At 44.0% G+C, this 21,782-nt stretch overlaps 1 protein-coding gene across 4 annotated transcripts in view; it reads right to left on the reverse strand.

The window, feature by feature from the left end:
- The window catches only part of LOC142591428 (GMP reductase 2-like), a 49,566-nt gene that overhangs the window by 14,326 nt on the left and 13,458 nt on the right, over window positions 1-21,782 (reverse strand). For all 4 annotated transcript variants that reach the window (XM_075703772.1, XM_075703758.1, XM_075703778.1 and 1 more), the window contains 2 exons: window positions 9,785-9,958; window positions 1,886-2,074 (listed from right to left, as the gene is read on the reverse strand). In XM_075703772.1, the coding sequence (XP_075559887.1) occupies window positions 1,886-2,074; window positions 9,785-9,958 (363 nt within the window). The remainder of the gene's footprint in view (window positions 1-1,885; window positions 2,075-9,784; window positions 9,959-21,782) is intronic.

Consider the following 21,782-nt stretch of genomic DNA (forward strand, 5'->3'; position numbering starts at 1 on the left):
CAATTGAAGCAAGTGACTAGTACCAACGAGGCAAGTATAAAAAGGGTGACATCCTCACACATATCAAGGTGCCTCAATAGCAATGGCCAATATACTTTGTGATGCTACCAGCACTGATTTGAATTACTGGATACAAGATTTCTCAGCCCAATGTCCAGAAGCAGTTGATATGAAGCTGCTAGAGAGAACAAGGTGAAAGGGCTTTGTCAATGAATGTCTTTAAAGACAGCAAACCTCACTCTTGTTGGAGAATATATTTGGCAAATCACACACAGACGTCCCAGTAATCAGAAAAAGGGCAGGGGTGGTAGAGACATACAATCCAATGCAAGCAATATACATGAAGGGCAAAATCTGCATTTGTATTTCACATTTGCAATGCATTCAGCCACCTCCTGCATGTGCACCATGTTATCCTTCAGTGTTTGGATGGCTGACATTTTACTGCAGTCCAAGCATCTAGCTTTTGCCACCTATCAATGGGTTGTACTCACTTGCAGCTGTAGAATACTAAGCCTAACTAGCAAATAAAAACGTTTGGCCACCTTGCCATTACATTTTCTATATCACATGTGTACATTAAAAGCCAACAAACACTGACACCAAGGACAACATAGCGGAAATTACTTGTGCTTAAATGAAATAAAGAAACGATAAATTAATGGAAATTAAAGTGGATGAAAAAACAACTTGCCGCAGGTGAGAACCGAGCCCACAACCTTCGCATTTTGCGTGCGATGCTCTACCTATTGAGCTACCGCGGCGCTGTTTCCCCATCCACTTTCTTGGGTATTTATGTGTCCTAGTAGAACCCTGGGAGTGTTAGCCAGCGCCACCACTCACAGACCTTGGCGGCGGACGTGGAACGTCCTTTTTGCCGCAGGCGTCACGAGAACGTGACCTTTTTAGGTGAAGGCAACTGGTCAATAGACCCACATATGCTACCTGAAGGCATCAATGTAGCCGGATTCGAGACCCTCGTTATGTAATAAACGAGAAGAAAGGGGGTTAACCGCGGTAGTTAACCGTGGAAAAGGGGGTTAAGCGCCGCAGTAGCTCAATTGGTAGAGCATCGCACGCGAAATGCGAAGGTTGTGGGTTCGGTTCCCACGTGCGGCAAGTTGTTTTTTCATCCACTTTAATTTCCATTAATTTATTGTTTCTTTATTTCATTTAAGCACAAGTAATTTCCCCTATGTTGTCCTTGGTGTCAGTGTTTGTTGGCTTCTTATGATATGACTAATAAAAACCGGGCCCCTCGGTTAACCCCTTTTTTTCTTGTTTATTACATAACGAGGGTCTCGAATCCGGCTACATTGATGCCTTCAGGCAGCATATGTGGATTTATTGACCAGTTGCCTTCACCCAAAAAGATCACGTTCTCGTGAAGCCTGCGGCAAAAAGGACGTTCCACGTCCACTGCCAAGGTCTGTGAGTGGTGGCGCTGGCTAACACTCCCAGGGTTCTACTAGGACACATAAATACTCAAGAAAGTGGATGGGGAAACAGCGCTGCGGTAGCTCAATTGGTAGAGCATCGCACGCGAAATGCGAAGGTTGTGGGTTCGGTTCCCACCTGCGGCAAGTTGTTTTTTGATCCACTTTAATTTCCATTAATTTATCGTTTCTTTATTTCATTTAAGCACAAGTAATTTCCCATATGTTGTCCTTGGTGTCAGTGTTCGTTGGCTTCTTATGATATGACTAATAAAAATCGGGCCCCTCGGTTAACCCCCTTTCTTCTCGTTTATTTGTACATTAAATAACATTCAGTATAGATAGAGCAGTTTCATATAAAGATCTTAAATTTAGGCATTTTTTTATAAGTAATGACACTGTCTGCAAGAGCAAATCATTTTTCAAACAAAGCAGCAAACTTCACCCACCGAAATTATGTGGCCATCAAGGCCATGAGCTGCGTCAGAACATTCAATGACTGCACTGAGTTGTGGATAGCCTACGCCAGTCTTCTTGCGAGTGGTGCAGACAGAGCCTGGTCCAATGCCAACTTTAATTATATCTGCTCCGGAAAGAAGAAGCTCCTCAACCATTTCCCCAGTGACAACATTACCGGCCTGAAAGAAAGGTGTATAAAATCACAAAACTGTCAAAATGAAACTAGGTGATAAACATCTACAACAGGAACCTTGAAGAAAAAAAAAAAAAGAAAACCCACACACAAGTAAGAACTGTCTCTCCTAACTTCTGTTTATGTAAAAGGAAAAGTTTGGCAAGCTCTGAAAAATGCTGATAACTTTGCTGATGCCTATTTCATAGTTTCTTACTCCACTAATTAAGTCAAAAATAATGCACAAAAAGCCACTTTATTATCATGCAATCAAACCATGGAGTAGAATGATGTGTGTGTAATGAATGTGAGATTAGTTAAATCATTGAGTTTAAACCATAACATGCTCAAAAAGCCCTACAGGACCTTTAAAGAGGAGTTTTTGGAGCTTATAATAAGATGGTGCCGCTCTCCCTTACCACCACTTAAAAGTTTCAGCATATGCTTCCCCAAGGAGCAAAAGTGTGCCAAGGTCAACGATATTGCACACCAAATGAACCGTGATTGTGAGAACAGCGACAGGGTTGAAAGAGGCAGCTCTACCTAAAGCCAGTAGTAAATACACCCGTGAGCAATAGCATATGGACTACGGGAGCCCATGCCAACCAAACTGCATGAACCTGCCATCTACTGGCATGGTACATGTGCGTCCCATCATACCTGCCGGCATGTCATATTGCCGTTCTTAACGAGGTATGCTACTCATTGTCTAAACATTTGACAGGCAGCCGCATGCGCCACTTCCTCTGCTCCGTCACATTTGCACCACTGTTTCAATGAGTGACTGCGACGAAGCTGGCTTGCAAGTTCGTCGCACATCTCATTCCATTGGTTATTGTGTGGCCTACTGCCTACTTTACCACCTTCTGGTGACTTGAGCTGAATATCTCGCTTCTTACTGTGTGCAATATTAGCTGCTGCTTATTCAAGCATGGTTTTCCAATGAGTGTTCTTTGTTGAGCAAAAATAGTGCAACAGTTTATCGACATTTTATTCTATGGAAGCAGCAGCATGTTGGCAGCAAATATTGGAAGAGCTTTCAATAATGTAACGTTGCAGTAAGAAGCAAGGCATTCAGGCTGAGTCATCAAAAGGTGCGAGAGCAGGCTATAGGCTGCACAAAAACCATAGAAACTGCAATGCACGGCGGACACACAAGCTAGCTTTGCTGCACCCAATCAATGAAATGGCAGCGGAGGTATGACAGAGCAGAGGAAGCGGTACAGACAGCTGCCCAATGAACATTTAGTCAGCAAGGAGCATACATCGTCAAGGGAAGAAACATGAGATGCTGTCAGATATGATGAGATGCACATGTGCACCAGTGCTCATCAACTGCAGGTGCAGCACCGGAGGGTGCCACATCTATGCAGTTTGGCATGTGCTCCCGTGGTCCATATACTTTTGCTCATGGGTGCACAAACAGTATTTGACCTGCTTTATCCGGGACACTCAGACATGTTTGATTGCAAAACAAGCAGACCTCAGTGATGGGAGTTGCTGAATTCTTCACCACAGGTCGGTATATCCAATCAAACCTTGCCATGTGCAAGGCGAAACACAGTCCCACATCAACCCATGACCATGTGCTTACTGCACCCACCAGAGGCAGACGTCAAAGGGGCAACACATGGTGATGTGCAGAGGCATACATGTTTGCCCATGTCAAATATATCAGAAATGCCAGAAGGGGCTTGGTCACGGTTCGTACAGAGCATTTGACGCAAAATTCAAGGACAATTAAAGGATTTCTAGGATGCTGGAGACCAAAATTCAAGGAGGTTGAAACTAACTTTAGTCATACACATAAATTAAAAATATCCAGATCTTGGCTGCAATTCTTTACACAAGCAGCCACTGAATCATATGAATGCTTCAAGGTCTTCAGATGGTTTTTCAAAGTTCACTTTCCCATTCTAAAGATGTCAATTATCTTGCGGCACACCACACTTCACTCAATGAGGATTAATAGTGTCCGGCTTCACCGAAAGATACTCATCACGTTAGAGCCAAATGGCTAAAACTTACTTTCTTCCAGGCATTTCTAGAGCCCAGGCCTCAAAAACAAAGCCGTGATGGCTGCAATGTCAACAAACTAGCAAAACATCAAAAATGGTGATACGGTTTGGTCGCTTGATCTGGCTTCGTCTATAGCCCCACGATGGCAGTGGCAATTTAAACAAGCCTGTCATCAGTGGCTGTGGACATTCAAGACTGCAATCACTTTGCAAAACTCTCACAAGAAAGTATATAGGATCTTTTCCCTACAGAGTGTCCACATCATGGAGCCAATGCGGAGTTTGTTACTTTAGATCGTCAGAAGTCACTCCCAACTCGTTTTCAACGAAACCAAGGAGTGCATTTATTTTCAAGAAGTCTTAAGGGCCTTAGAAAATGTTTTTCCAATTTCAATGGTTTTCAAGGGTTTCACGGAGGTGTACGAACATGCTTGCTGGTGCGCGCCAAACAGAAGTCGCAATTTCTGGCAGCAATACTGACAAGACACCCCAAACAATCAGGAAACCACTGGGAAGTGCAAGTACATTTCATACCTTTCAACTTGTAAACTTTATTATTCACACTTTATTAATAATAATTTAGTTTTAGCCACAGTACACAAGCAGCAGAAAACTTGGAACAGCAAAGACCAAAAAGCATCACATTGTTTCTTAGCTCACAGTTATTTTCTCAAAGACATTAATGCTGCCAATTTCACCTGCTTAAGAACTTTTCTGTATAAACACATTCAAAGCAAGTACCCCTCTGGTGTCCTTTTGCCATCAGAAGACTTCCAATGGAAGGTTTGGAGACCAATGAGTGAAACTGTCATGAAAAAAATTTTCTTTTTCGAAAACTTGACACATTTGTAGAATGGTAAAACGAGACCAAACTTGTAAAACCTTAAAGAAAATTCAGGAGAGTTGGCATGCATGCTACTGTGACATGCTATTCTGACAAGGAGACAAGGGTGATAAATGCTAGTCACTGCAGAGTAGGGCTTTCATATGCTTTACATCGATAACACCAGGAGGCTATTGTTCGACCTAAGGCTCTTTGATCTGTGCGATTCTGGCACTTGGCGTATTGTGTGCACTGTTTCAATTCAGTGGCAGCATAGTGCAGAAAAATGTGGCTACTGAGTTGACAAAGCAGCCGGTTTGGCATATTGCCAAGTCGACATGCGATAGATGATCAGTAAATATTTGGTAAAGATAGTTTGCTACATCCATTTCCAGCACAATTTTGCTTCTATAAAATGAGATTTTAAATGCATGCATGCGGAAATTTATTTATACAGTTACTTTATAGAGTGTATTTATTTATACATTTATTTGTATTTATATTTATACATTTATACAGAAATTTCAAAACGAATTAACATTACTCTGATAAATCTATTAGTTACAAGCTATTTCATTATATTGAGGCTTGACTGTAGTTCACCCTAAAAAGTTCCTGGGATCTGCAACTTCCCAAGTTATTGAAAACTAAGAAGCTACTCAAGTGAAACTGCCGAATAAAGAAAAAAAAAAGGTTAGCAACCTGCCTAAAGTGAGATTGTATGGCCTTTGTACAACTCAACAAAATTTGTACATGTACACAATGCCTCTAGCTTCACCAGGAGACAAATGCACTGCCTGATCCACACATGACAGCTCTCCTGTGCCATGGCCTCCAAGATTTGTGCACGCCGGCTGGTTTTCCTCCGGCCATCCCCATCGCACGGAGCGAGCGTAATTGAAGAGGTGGGCTTGGCCGGCTCCTCCTCCATGCCATGGCGCTCGCAACTGAGGCGTCGGGGAGGCTTTCGAGCACTCTGGTATCGTTACTACGACTTAGAGGCGAGAAAATAATTTTTTTAAGGTGCTATATGACTTTTTTACTGATTTGGATCTGACGGCTCAAGGTGTATGAGGGTCAAAGTGCATGCTGGAGCCTATTTTCCCAAATGCTTAATTTTTTCTGCAGACATAAGACAGTTATAGTATAGCATATACTATACACTATAGTACAGTGTACGCTAATCAGCGCATGTTTATTACAGTTTTAGTTCACCTTCAAGATCTTCCTATCTCAAAAGACATATGCCGTCGTCGTGGCTATCTCCCGACTTCACCGATAGGTATTTCAAATGTTTCTCTTGTTAGGCTTCCATTCGTTCAAAACGAGAAGCGATCTCGAAAATTCCACAAGGTTATCCACAATACTCTGTTGTCGAAGTGGCCCGAGACTAAGCGAAAGCCATTTACGCAGTCATTAGTTGCGCTTCGTCCGTCCACGTCCTGTCCTTCCTTAGTATCGTGTTTGTAAAACTGAGCGCAATATAACCATGAACCATGTTACGAAAGAAGTTAATTTTACAAAAGCAACCTCAAATTAAATTAAAAGCGGGCAGCGGGACCCACCGCCATGTTTTACGTATACTACGTAAACTACGCAAAGATGGTAAAGCTAAATCTGAGAAATAGCGTGCGTACACTATATACTATGGGTCGTTTAGTGTTCTGCGCATGCGCAGTGACGACCCACTATATTATAGCGTGTGCAATGGTATAGCTTACGCTAAACTAAAGCTGTCTATACACTCGCTACATTCAAGTGAGTACGCAGAGTGGAATGTCTTTGCAAAAGATCATGTGCTGGAATAGCATTATACTGCGAAATTTGCGGGTTACACAGATATGTTTATAATTTTGTGAGCCAGTTTCAAAGCAGTTTCGCCAGCTGGTACCAGCGCTTGCTTTCATTTGTGCATTTTGCCGTCATATGGCGTAAAGCAAGACGTAGCACGACTTGCCCACAGAAAACTGCCGCAATCATCAGTGTACTTAGGTTGATGGGTCCTTTTCTCTCAACACAGTTGTTCAGACTATGGTACGTGCCACTTGGATAAGTTTTGACGTTGCCGCCATCGCAAAAATTTTAGCAATGCCTATTTTCCAATTCACCATATAGTCAGAAAATAATCAGAACATTATTTTTGCTTAAGGCTCACTGAGACTCAGACTCACCATAATTCTACTCAGCCAGCCTCACATTTGTGGGTCAGTGTAAGCTTGAGTGAGTCTGAGTGAGTGGACTCATTGAGTTTTCTGACCTATGCCACACCCACTTTCCATTCCCTTTTGAGCACAGCGCTTTCGTTCACAAGGTTGCAGTGACAATAAATCCAAATGAGTATAAGGCATCTTCTCCAGAATTCTTATCTCGAGATGGCATCGAACCAGCTGGCTGGTGCGACCAGTTTCCCTATGTAATTTTTTCTGACGGCAATTGGAATTCTAACGAATGAGCTCATTCCCACACCAACTAGCCTGACAGCAGATACTATTTGGTTTTGTTAAGCTTCTGGAAACAGGATTCAAAGGACAGTAATGACTTCTGTAGGCATTGATAATAATGCAAATATTAAATTAAATTCTAGGGTTTTCGTACCAAAACCACTTTCTGATTATGAAGCACGCCGTGGTGGGGGACTCCTGAATTTCGACCACCTGAGGTTCCTTAACGTGCACCTAAATCTAAGTACACAGGTGTTTTCACATTTCGCCCCCATCGATATGTGGCCGCTGTGGCTGGGATTCGATCCCGCGACCTCGTGCTCAGCAGCCCAACATCATAGCCACTGAGCAACCACGGCAGATTAATAATGCAAATATTGAATAGGAGAACATAAGCCATGAGCAGGTGTCAGGAGTCAGAATACTTTAAAATCTTTCAGATCTGCCAGCCAGCCTTCATTGCACAGCGACCTACGGGGGTGACAGCTGACGACCCCCAATGGCTTTAGCATTCAAACGGGCTTCTTATAATACAGAAAGCAGCACTGTTTGGCTTTGTCTGTACCTCATCAATACCTGTGTGCGATCAAATAATGAGGCAATGTTTCATGGGATGAGGACCACAGAATGCATCAGCAACCACAATTAGCCCAATTTCCACCTAGATATCTCTTGAGCAAAGGAGAATGCCAGAACACCCCTATTACTTCCCACATCAGGATATTTTACACTGCAAAGAAGTGCACACAAATAACATAATGTAATACTAACACAGACAAAATGGTATATCCGCACAATGATCTAATTTCGGAAAACTGAGCAGTTGCTGTGTTTTCCTTCGTAAATTACCGTATTTACTCTATTCTTACGCGCCCTCGACCATAACGCGCACCCGTTTTTCGTGAACAAAAAAAAAGGAAAAAGAATCGGCCTAGGTTGTAACGCACACCTGTTTGCTGTGACCTAAAGAAAGAAAAGTCCTTTACCATACCGCACACCTCATTCTTTCATACAGAAATACAACTTTCTCTCATTTGAAAAAAACAAAGATTTACTCCCAATGCTATAAAGTTGCGATAAATAAAAAAGTCGCAGTTTCGCGCAAGAGGCGTAGCATCGATTACAATAGCAAATTAGTAGACAGCTATACGAAAAGTAAGGATAGTAGTTTTATCGGCCGTATAAACTTTTAAACATTCGCTTACTAACCAAATTAACAAGCATGATGTCACGCGCACACAAGCCTGAACACGTCTCACTCAGTGACCGCGGGAGCTCTTTAAATGCTGGAGTGAGGAAGTGCGGCAGCAGGAGCGAGGGAATTGACCTTTGTGCGGCCTCTCGCTTTGACGCAAGCTAATCAGTGTGCTTAGATACATCGACTCTTGTCTCCGACGCAGATTGCTATCAAGATGGGGGCCGCCGGTGAAGAACACCTCTCCTGTTTGTGCCAGGCCCGCACGCAAGTTTCAGGAACTCCGAACGCCCGTGATGGTGGCCCGATTTCTATCCGTCTCCAATCACGTGATCGCTTTCCTTTTAATTGTGTCATCGTGATGAACTCAGCATGTCTTTACAGTCGGCACTACCATGCTGATAGAGCAAATGCAGAAAACAGGAAGACGGACGGTGCACTAACCTAAGCCAAAGGAAGACTTACCTAAGCACACAGGAACTACAGCACATGGATAAAACTACAGCAGCTAGGCTCGAAGCGCGTACGAGGTGGCTATTTTGAAATGCTGATAGCGATATGGTAACGCATATTTAGTGTCGTACTCGATTTTAATGCGCCCACAAATTTTGGACCCGTTTTATTGGGAAGAAAAGTTCCTGTTAAGATTCGAGTAAGTACAGTAGGCCAAAATAAATGCATTTAGAAGATCTGGGCACTGCTCCTTTCTTTTGGCTGAGAAGATGCTCCACAAAAGTAAAAAAAAAAAAGAGTCGACGCACATGCTGAGATCTCACGCGGTCCTGCTTCTACCATGGCCTCCTCAGGCGCCGTACACCCCGGCTATCAGCACCCTCTCGGGGTTGCCAGGTGCGCATGTCGCATTACACTTTTTTGCTGGGGAGAGCAGTGAATGGGACAGCCAAAGCAAAACCAGCCGGCGCACACAAATCTCAGAGGCTATGCCTGGCCATGGCCTCCGCAGGCGCCGTACACCCCGGCTAACAGCACCCTCTTGGGGTAGCCAGGCGCGCATGTTGCATTACACTATTTTGCTGGGGAGAGCAGCGAATGGGACAGCCAAAGCAAAACCAGCCGGCGCACGCAAATCTCAGAGGCTATGCCTGCGCAATGAACCACAGTATCTTAGAGGCAAATGACAAGCAATTATACATATAATGACAGGTAACGAAAGTCAACAGAACAAATATTAATCTTTGCCCCAGGTGTACTTGCAGAAATTTAGTGGAAAAAGACTTACCATAATTGTGTGAGTTGGAAAGTCTGCCCTGACCGATCGCACAAATTGTACAAATGCCTCTGAGTAACCATTGGCAACATCAAGACAAATGTAGCGCAATGCAGGGATCTCTCTCAGAATGGCCTTCATCTTTTCATAGTCGGCTTCACCAGATCCAGAGCTGACAGCAATATTCTGAATATAAAAATTATGATGCAGTGATTAGAAAGTAGGCAACGGCATACAAGATTGGCATAGCATTCTGTACAGTCATTGTTTAACTTATAGTGCACATGCGAAGGCTACAGTACATTTGGAAGAAAAAACAAGTGCTGCTAAAGATTCACAAAGTTCAAGCACCCCCCTCATATACGCGAGCCAGCTTCTGGGGCCATATTCACCTTCCCACCCCTGCCGGGACTATCTATGAGGAGTGCAGTGAGATTGGCGGAAACCACCCTTTAGAGACAAACTTTTCAGACTTGTATTGAAAAATTCGGTGCAAAGTGGCCTTATTTTTAGTCAGTGGGTGACGACAGATACAAATATTAAGCACACAGCACCAGCAACACTTATCCGAAATCGCCAACAAGCATACAACCTTGCTGTTATTTTCTTTCTTCACTGCTCTCATATGCCTCTACAGACCTTTCACAATAAGCTCATTGACTGGCAATATTCACTGCTGGACTGTGGGGCAGCATGCCTTTAGAATTGATAAGAGCTGGCACATACACACACTAAAACACAAGGCACCCACATGCTCTGCCCAAGTTCAGAACTATCACTTCATCTTCATATGTCTGGCATTAAAAATTACATCGCTTTCATCACCAAAGTGGTGATATTTGTTATTATTAAGGTATTGAAGTAGCATCTACTAGACACTGCCAAAATCTAGGCCACAGAAAGCGCCTGCAAGAAATTCAAGGCAATGTCGCAGCTTATACTCTCTAACTTCTATGCCCTCTTAAGCATACTGAGCCTCTACTCACAGCATGAATTATGTATTTGCAGTTACAAAAAAATAATTTAATGATCTAGCATAGTATAAACTTTATTTTGAATGTCAAGGCACACAACAAGGAAGCTTCAATATCCAAGACTCTCGTGGCCTCATAGCTTAGTGTCAGCCTCTGCTGCGGGAGGGCTTGGGTTCAAAACTATGCTGCCGCTGGTTACCCGCCAGTTATCCAAATGGGCGCAGGCATCCCCTGGCCCAACACTCAGTTTTCTTCAGGGGTGAGTTGTACTGGGGAAGGAGCCTATGTCCCCTTTTTTCAGGGCTTTGTTGTGCCCGCAGGGTTCAATGGGACTTACACAGTGCGGGCTCCTTCACTAGGTTAGTTCATCCCTCAAGGTAGCAGAGTGCTGGGCCAGGGGACACCCATGCCATTTGGATAAGCAGTAGGTAACCAGCATGGTTTTGAACACACAACCTCCCGAAGCCAAGACAGACATTCAACCACATGGTCATGGCTGCAGTGTGCAATATGATTACTTTGTTGGCCGATTTAAAAGAAAAAGCAAAGCACTTCAATACTAACATGCATGAAATTCCAGTTTTATGCTAGAAGGGCCATGTAGGAAATAAATAGCTATTGTACCTAAACACATGGAGGAGAAAACACTGCTGAGGATACATTCAAGTTTGCAGTCAATATGGGGCATCACTAGATGAAAAAATTGGTTCATCTTCAAAGCCGGCACAGGCACAAATTTCATGTAGAAATTTATGAAATAGATGTGGCACTTCTTCCAATCGAACACATGCTTATGTACTAGTCCAAGTGATTCCCTTTCAGCCTACTATCTTTATAACTAAGATTTCCACATGCAACAGGTTTATAGCACACAGTTCCCCAGTGCCAGGTGATGATGATGATTGGGTTTAATGGCGCAAGTCCAGTTTTGGCTATAGAGCGCCAAACACATGATGCAATGAGTTAACAATGATTCGCGAAGTCCAAAATTTACCATGGCTGCAAAGGGGCCCAAAATCCATCACTGCGCAAGTGCATGAAATACATGTACTAAAAACACAACAATGACAAGTGAGGTACACTATGACCACAAAATACACGTTGCGAGGTGATCATAAAATAAAAAAAAAGCAAAAGCATGGAAGCAGCACTAATGCCTTACGTGGGTCCTTCAGTGCAAGATCTGGGAGGCACGTGCTCTAAATACAACTTTCGTAGCAGCAGCCCCCAACAAGATGCTGCAGCACAGAACACGCAGGTGTACAACATGCAGCGCACCTGCATCCCTTAAAAAAGCTAAGGTTGATTCCACGTCAAAGAGAGGGCCGCTGTCAAGGAACACTGCTGAAGGCAACGAAGCTTGTTGACGGTGCGGCAAACAGAAGTGCCTTCCTCTGCAAGCCCCCAATTAACGACATTCCAGCAAAACGCGAAGGACAGCCAGCACCTTACCACATCCACCGAAAGCAGGCGGCCCACCACCACTCAGCAAGCATGAGTGTGTACTACATGTGTGGCCGACCCCCAGTCGGCAGATGACTTCGGTTCATCCGACTCTTGATATGGGCAGCCAATTCTTCATCTGTGTGTAGGTTTTTAATCCCGTCATACATGATTCCCGCAGCAAAGCTCCTCAAGGCAGCTCTCAGCTCCCCAATATTGGAAGGGCAGTAGTACAGTTCAATCAGTCGGCATTTACAGTCCAGCGATTCTAGTTCTGCTACGTGGTTGTATTTCATAAATGGTTCCAAGTAGTTCATGGAGCTTCATATATGCTCGAAGTGTATGCCAAGGGCATCGACCTGGTCTTCTAAGGTATTCCCTTGGTTATCAACCAAGGGCAATAGGTGGATTTGCTACCCCTTTAGCCTTCCGAAACCATTCCAAACTTTTGCCTCTTGCATGTGAGAATTTATATTTCATAGAAACCTCCCCAAGTATGTTCTCCTAGCCTGTCTCAGTGTCCTCCTTCCCTGTGACTTGGCGTGTTTAAATTCAAACAGATTTTCTGCAGTCGGTGATTGGCGCAGTATGCCCTATGCCTTATTTTGTTTCTTTCACACCTGCCTGCAGTCATTCCACAAAGGCACTCGTCTTTTGCATAACCTACCACTAGTTTGTGGGATGCATTTCTCTGCTGCGTCAATGATAAAACCTGTAAAATGCACTGCTGCATCATGTATAGTAAATTCACTACTGTATACTAAAATCTCGTGATAAAAAAGTAGATTCTTTAAGATATTCCCAATTGGTAGAAACTAGTTTCCACCTAGGGGGCATGCCGAGGAGAGGCACGTTGTCCAAGTTTAGAGTTACCAGAAACTGGTCACTTCCGAATGGATTTTTGAGTACATTCTATTCTAAGTCGGAGAAAAGAGAAGCAGAGCCAATTGACAAATCTATTGATGAATATGAATTCTGATAAAGATTGTAATAGGTAGGCTCCTTCTTATTGAAGAGGCATCCGCCAGAGTTTACTAGGAAGTTTTCCATTAGCCAGCCTCTTGTGTTGTACCGGGAGTACCCCCAAAGAGTGCGATGGGCATTAAAATCACCAGGGATCATGTTTGGTTCTCGGAGCTGGTCAATGATGTTTTGGAATACCTTTTTCCTGAGGTGACAATCAGGTGGTATATAAGTACTACGGATGGTTTGAACTTATTGAAAAGAATCACTCATGCAGACACCGCCTCGAGGGACGTCATATGGAGAGAAAGGTTCTGACAAGCAGCAGACTTATCTACAATTACTGCTACACCCCCGGACGAGGCAACAGCATCATCACGGTCTTTTCAGAAGATAACATAAGAGGGAGTTTCAGCTTGTCCAGCATTCCGGTAAACGCAGGCGGACTGGGTGTTTTACCGGACGGGTGCGAGGCATAAACGCTAGCAGCTTCACAGGTGCTGTCATCTCGTGGCACAGAGCTGAACCCCACAAACACAGAGCTAACATTGCATCAACCAAGTATATTCCACTTCGCTGATGTAAATTTTCGGCAGCGGCGAATTGCGACAAAATTATACCTAAATATTAAATTATAGGGTTTTACATGCCAAAACCATGATCTGATTATGAGGCACGCCGTAGTGGAGGACTCCTGAAATTTGGACCACCTGGGGTTCCTTAACGTGCACCTAAATTAAATACACAGGTGTTTTCACAGGTGTACCTTGTGCTTGATGATATGTGGTGTTTTATGGCGCAAGGGCCAGGTATGGCCGAAGAGCGCCATGACAAATGGTAATGTTATAGATGAATCGTGGATGGCGTGGACAGTGAATTCCTTATGGTAGATGTGACATGGCTGTAAAACGGCCTAATACACTCTAAAAAAAGTTTACACCCTTTGGGGTGTACACCTGCCACACAACAATAATCGTCATCTGCCTTGCGTGCATTTCCCTTTCTTGAAAATGCCGCGCCCACTACTTTCTCGTTGGCAATGCTACTTCACGCTGATAACGCGCATGTCGTTCGTTATTGGGAAGTACCGGGCTCACAGCTTTAAAGAAAGGAAATGCGGACAAGACAGATGTCGTTTATTGTTGTGTGGCAAGATGCTACTCAAAGGGTGTAAACTTTTCTTAGAGTGTACCTGTCAGTGAAATGGCGTAAAATTAGGGGCGTAGCCGGGGGAGGGGGGGGGCTTATGGGGCTTCAGCCAGCCACCCCCCTCCCGAAATTTTTTCGGGCTATCGTACACCGCCGACCAAAACAACCACCGGCGCCGGAAATCATTCTGGATGTTATCTAGAATGTCTTTTTCACACATGAAAGACATTTCAACGCGAACATTACAAAATCGGGCTGGTTTTCGTGGCAACGACCACGCACCGGGAGTCACATAACGCAAGGAGCTCTATCCGAGCACAAAGTCGGGCTGGTTTTCGTGGCAACGACCACGCACCGGGAGTCACATAACGCAAGGAGCTCTATCCGAGCACAAAGTGTTCACAAAGATACTGTGATGTGTGAATCTGTGATTGCCCAACGTATTTATTTGCCTTGTTTGATGCATTATATACACTGACATATTCTTAGATAGGTAGATTTGTTGGAGGCTTATACGTATATTTAAATATCTTGTTGCGAAGTTTTGTGTATATGTGCAGTGAACTTTGTTTCCAGTGACACTTTTTTGCCCTTTATCAAGCTGCATCTTTGCATTTCTAATGTACGAGGGCGAGTCAAATGAAAGTGAGCCAACCCACCCCATGTATTGATGATTCGGTTCATTATCTACCAGGCATGCACATAGCACATAGGCATCTCTTATTTAGAAAAGAGACACACAGGTGTGAGGATAAGTGTTATTTAATGCTCTCATACACTGTGTTGAACATGGTTGCGTGACATAACGGACGCTCCAAAAGTTGAACAGCATGGTGTCGTGAGGTTTTCGACGGCTGAAGGTGTTTCCTAAAAAGAAATTAGTCGCCGTATGGCTGCCATATACATTGAAAATTGCATTTCATTGGTCACTATGAAGCGTTGGAGCAAACGGTTCAAAGAAGGACGTGAAAGTTGTAAAGACGATCTAAGACTGGTCCAATGCCACCATGCAATCACCCCCAACGCAATTGCAAAGGTTGATGAGCTGATTAGACAAGAACAGAAGATAAGCATCGATGAACTGGCAGTGATGAACTGGTAGTGCGTGTGAACATCACTCACAGTTCAGTTCACACCATAATTCATGAACATCTTGGTTATCGGCTCTTGTGTGCACAATGGATGCCCAAGATTTTAAACCACTGCCAGATGACCAAGAGGTTCGGCACTGCCTTCACTCATGTGATCCGGTATCACAACAAAGGCGACTAGTTCTTGTCTGCAATTGTAACCGGGGATGAATCATGGTGCCACTATTACGATCCTGAAACACGACGGCAATGCTTACAGTGGGAACATTCGAATTCACAACCCCCAAAGAAAGCAAAGGCCGTCATTTCCCCCGGAAAGGTGTTGACTTTTTTTTCGATCGCAAGGGGCCATTACTGATCAAATTTGCTAAACTTGGAGAGACTGTAAATCGTTTCCGATATTGTGAAACGCCGGATCGGCTGCGTGTAGCAATCAAGAACAAACGACATGGAAAATTGACGAATGGGGTCATCGTGCTCCACGACAATGCCCATCCCCAGGTCGTTGATGTGGTTAACACAAAAGTGGCAAAGTTCCAGTGGGAAACGCTGCAACATCCACCATACAGCCCAAACTTGTCGCCTTGCCACTTCCACATTTTGGGGCAATTGAAAAAAACAGCTCCAGTAAACCAGATTCGTGACAGACGATGACGTGAAAGTCAGTTACAGACTTTTTGAAGCAGCAACCCCAGGATTTTACGAGACGGGAATTACGCGACTAGTTAGTCAGTGGGAAAATGCGTAAAAGCTCATGGAGACTACTTTTAAATAAAGTACCTCGTTTGTTATATATTCGCATTTGCTCACTTTAATTTGACTCGCCCTCTTATATTTTGCAGAACTCCTGCTTTTTATGTGCTCCCTGTCGCAAGTATAATTTCGGTGCAATTACTGACAATACACGACCAGTGACAGCTGCTCCTGCGCAATACATTGGAACGAAGGACACCATCATTGAGATTTTTTTCATGCCGTTGCATATGTACAAAAATGTAAAAAGGGTTCTTGCATGATAAAGCTTCATTAAAATATTTGTCCTCAACGTCTTCATTTCACAGCTTTTACATTTTTCATATCAGCGGCATGCACTGCTTTGCTGGTTTAGAAATGATATAGTTCTAAAGTTCGTATGATATTTTCTTTACTTATTAAATAAACAAAACACATGGAAGCATTGATATCAGTTATTTCTGGCACAATTTTTTATGAAATTCTTTTATGAAAAAAAAAAATACATATTTTACTCAACACAGAACATGCAACACAGAACACGCGATTGGAGAGGCAACTCTGAATAATGTTCAGCAAGTTGCCTTGAACTCCCATTCCAGCCAGGTCATATGCCTTCTCCATGTCTAAAAATACTGACAAGAAAAACTGTTTGTGCACAAAGGCATCACGGATATTTGTCTCGATATGGACAAGGTGACCTGTTGTGGATCTACCTTCCTTGAAACCGCACTGTAAGTGATAGAGTATTTTGTTGCTTTCAAGAAAATGTATAAAGCACCAGTTAATCATTTTCTCAAAGAGTTTGCATATGCAACTTGTCAGAGCTATAGGCCTATAACTACTGGCAGAGGAAGGGTCCTTGTCCTCCTTGAGAATGGGAATTACAATTGCTTCTTTCCAGGTGGACGGAAAGTAGCCGGCAGAGAACATGGAGTTAAAAAACGACCATAGTGTTCTATGGGTTTCGGGGTGTAAGTGTTTGATCATTTCATATAGTATTCTGTCACTTCCTGGAGCGGACTTGTTAGAACAATTCAGTGAAGCATGGAACTCCGCCATGCTAAACGGGAGACTGTATGCTTCATTGCCTGTGCCTTTACAACCCACGGGCTGTCGCTCTGCTTGACACTGGTATCTTAGAAATGTATGTGTGTTATGGGATGTATCGGAAGTCTGTTCGAAATGTGCTCCTAGACAATCAGCCTGGTTCTCAAGAGTGTCTCCTTGTGTGTTTACTAGTGGTAGAGGATGACTTTCTCAGCTTTTTATTTTGTTTAACCTGTTCCACGCTTTTCTTTTACCTGTACAAGAATTAATTCTGGAGATGTATTTTTGCCAGCTTTCTCTTTTGGCGTGGCAGCGCGTTCTTCTACCTTCTATTTTCTTAAAGAAGATGAGGTTTTCTGTGGTCGGAGAGTCATGGAGGTCTTTCCAAGCCTTATTTTGTTTCTTTCGCGCTTCCTTACATTCATCGTTCCACCAGGGTTTAGAACGAGATCCATTTGTTTGTGGGATACATATCGACGTTGCATTGACAATATATGCTGTTAAATATGCAACTGCATCGTCAATAGCAACCATACGAATGTCATCCCAAGTCAAACAAGCCAGCTCTCTGTATCGCTGCCAGTCCACCGAGTCGACTTTCCACTGGGGCACATGTAGGCGGCATTCATCCTGTTTTGTTCATTTTAAAATAATTGGAAAATGATCACTTCTGTATAGATTTTTAACCACCTTCCCTTCCAAGTACGGCACGACTGTATTGATGCAATGCTTAAGCCTATGTATGACAATGTCTTGTTTGCGACGCTGTAAGAAGTCGGTTCTTTCTTATTTAACAAACATGCCACTTGTACATAACAAGAAACTTTCTATCAGGTGCTTTCTGGCATCACATCGAGAGTCACCCCACAAGGTATTGATTGAGTGCATTTAGGTCTCCAACAACAATGTAGGGCTCCGGAAGTTGTGCAATAAAGCTTTCAAATTCTGCTTTGGAAAGTTGATAGCTGGGCAGGATGTATAAAGAAGTAACGGTCAGAAGCTTATCAAGAAGCCCTACTCTGACTGCAACACCCTCAAGGGGAATTTGCAGCTGTATATGCTGGCAGGCAATACCCTTATGAACTATTATAGCAACATTGCCTGACGAGGCGAAAGTGTCGTTGCGGTCTTCGCGGTAAATGGCATATTGTCTGAGAAATTAAGTGTGTGAAGGATTGAGGTGTGTCTCTTGCACATACAGCACCCTTGAATTGAACTTGTGTAGGAGTTCCTTAACGTCATCAAGATTGTGTGTTAGACCTCTCACATTCCAATGCATTATCTGTGTGGCCATATTGGAAGTGTTTTGTGGTGTGCGCCAAGAGAAATCAATTAGGCTAGCTCACGAGACCTTTCCAGGACCCGTGATACAGGATTTTTCTTTTTTTTTAGGCGCGCTCCATGGAGCTACGCTGTTCCTTTGGCGTCTGAGACACCAGAGTAGTGTGTTACATCCATCGCCTCTTCAAAGCGCTGGATGACGTCCACTCAGTGGTCACGCTTGGGGTATTTTCAGGCCTATCTGCGTGAGCAATGGCCCTGGGACCGGCAGGCCCGGAGGTCTGCTGGCCCTTTGTGGCAAGGGGCGGAACAGCAGTGCCTGCTCCTGCCAGGAGGACTAGTGGCGTAACTGCCGTCACACTCCATGCGACTCAGGCGGCCCGCCAGAGGATGTGGCGCTGCCCCTAGCACGTCACATCACTGCAGGACGGATTCGACAGATTGTGAACATAAAAACGCTTGCGCACTTCTGGGAAATAAATGTTTAGTTTGACCTTGAACTCGATTATTTTTTTCTTTTTTTCATGAAGGGCACGATCGCAAATAGGTGGGGTGGTCTCCGTCACAGTTAGCACAGCGGGTTGCAGAAGCGCAGTTGTCTGAGGTGTGGTCTTTAGATGCACATTTTGCACAAGTAGCACACCCTTGGCAGCTCTGAGATCCATGCCCAAAATGCTGACACTTGAAGCATCGGCGCAGATAGGGAATGTATGGCCGAACGCGAAGTTTACAATATCCAGTCTCTATTGAATCGGGCAGTTCATTTATTCCAAATGTTATTATTATATGCTTTGTTGGAATTGCCTTGTCATCAACTTAATTTGTTGCACCTTTACCACATTTTGGTCTTACCATCCATTTAACAGCTCGCTTTCACTGAGTTCAAGGAGGTCATCATCAGAAATGACCACGCACGGTGTTCATTGAACGGTGGGGGCCCACAGAGACAAGAATGTCACCAAACGCAACAAGTTTTGTCAGTTTGCTGTATTGAAGCTTGTCATGCACTTCCAGGAGAAGGTCGCTGCTCCCCATTTTAGTAACTTTGTAACCAGAGCCGATTGCTTGTTTCAGACATTTTGCAACAACAAATAGTGATATTGTACAGACTGTCTTGGTTTCATGTTGATTATGTAGTACATGGTACTTGGGAAATATTTCTTTTGGTTTCATGAGAAAGTTGAAGGTTTCATCAGTGCACCTCCTCTTCAGGGAGCGATCAGGGAGTAGGGGGAAACTAGAAGCCATATATAGCATTACTGTTTTCGGTAGGAATACCCGCCGCCCACCTCGGAGCCCAACCTAGGGACGTCACAGGATTAGAAATATTCTATTCTGCGTACGCCAGCGGTATGTTCCCACTATAACCTTTAGCATTATAACCTTAGTGTGCTTAGCAGCCCAACCCCATAGCCACTAAGCAACCACAGTAAGTACAATTATGCCTCTGCAAAAATTTAGACCAGCAGCGAAAAAGAATACAGTTGAACCTCGCAATAACGAAATCGGTGGGGAATATGAAAGAATTCGCTTTCCCAAGAATTTTGTTGTTGCAAAATGAGACAGCACAGATAGGTAATACATTGCAGAATGAAACATTAATGTCGAAATTCCGTTAGCCTACTTTGGCAAGCTTGCTCGAGGATACAGAACCGCTATACCGACAGTTCAAAGTGCACCGCATGTTTTGATCAGCAGTAGCAGCCCTGCCATGGAACAGTATTCTCAATTGATTTCATAGATGCGGCCACTTTTGCAAGACTGCATAACTCTGCACTGGACGCAGAGAAGCTCCATGCATGCAGCAGCATTTCTCCTGCACAGGCTATCGCTTGTAGGCGCCAATGCGTCCAGTGCCAAGCACGAAAGTGATCGTATCTCATATACCCGAAGACAATCGATGAAATTACGGCCCCTTCCCGCAAATCTACGTCCGGCGCCGAATCTGCACATGACGTTGTCAGGTGGCACCAAAACCAGCGCTCTTGAAGCAAAGGATGCGTATTCCCAGACAATCACTCAACCACAGCCCAATGCATGGCACTCCATGCTGCGACCGCCATCTCAAGCACCATAAACAATTCCACTTCGGTGGGACGTGGATTTCCTTCTTTTTGCTGCATTTTTTTTCACACCAAGGTGCACCTTATGCACTGCACTAGAGGTACGTTTTATTCGCCTGCACCACCTGAACCAGTTCACGAGTTGCTGCCCACTGCCATCCGTTTCAGCAGGGCAGCAATGGTGCCCTCTGAACCATGACGTTTGTTTCAAAAGGGGCAGGAAAAGTGCAGGGCTGGTTCATAATTTTGCTGCGACAAGTGCGGGTGTACTTATGCCTCAGGAGCTGAACATGCCACCAGTTCAGGACTTCTCAAGCTTACGCACTCCGTGAACATTAGTCGGAAAAAAGAAAACGTCTGCACCTTGGCATTCATTTGGAGTTTCGCACTGTGCCTGCACTCAAGAAATCGAACTGTACAAGTTCTGAACTTCTCGTGAACCGTCACGAACTGGTTCACAGTGGTGCAGGCGAATCGAACGGACTTTAGGTGTGCAAAAACCATCACCAAATGTTGGTAGCAACATGCATGCCGTTTTAAGCGGGCGATCAACAAACAAGATGATGGCCACGACGTGTTTCCAGCAGACACTATCGCTTCTGGCGTTTGGTTGTTTTTGTAAAAAATAATGGCGGCGCTCACACAAGTGTAATGTGGTCGTATTTTACGCAATTTTGGTGCAAAGCAATTGCATTTGAGCACATTTTGGAGCCTGCTAGCCTTGTGCGAGTGGGTAATATACGAGGTTGCATTCCAGCAAATTTTGTTGATGCGGAATTGTAGTACAGCAACATTTCATTGTCGAGACGTACAAAGTATCCTGCGACAACGAAATTCTCCCGGGATTACATTATCGCAGGTTTGACTATATGCTTGGTTGCTACAATATTAGCTCTGTTTGCCTGGTTGAACTTTGCACCACCAGGTGGCTGCACCACTCCGGCCGCTCACATTTAAACCTATGCCCCTCTGGTAAAATGCCCAGTCCACCTGCGTTAACCGGAATACCGGACAAGCTAAAGCTCTCTAATGTCTGAAAAAGTTTGGTTGTGTAGGTTTTAGATGTGTTTCTTGAACACACAGCACCTTTGGAATAAAATTCCAAAGGAGTTCTAACCTCATCAAGGTTATGGAGATGTCCACTAGCATTCATTCCATTGCAATATTTGCGTGTCCATATTGAAAAAGAAGACTGTGCTGTGTTTAGGGAACGTAAACCAGCTTACGGAGCCCTTGTCGGGCCCCATGATGTAGGGTTTTTCTC

The sequence above is a fragment of the Dermacentor variabilis genome, chromosome 1 (genome assembly GCF_050947875.1).
Source record: "Dermacentor variabilis isolate Ectoservices chromosome 1, ASM5094787v1, whole genome shotgun sequence".
Classification (NCBI taxonomy): domain Eukaryota; kingdom Metazoa; phylum Arthropoda; class Arachnida; order Ixodida; family Ixodidae; genus Dermacentor; species Dermacentor variabilis.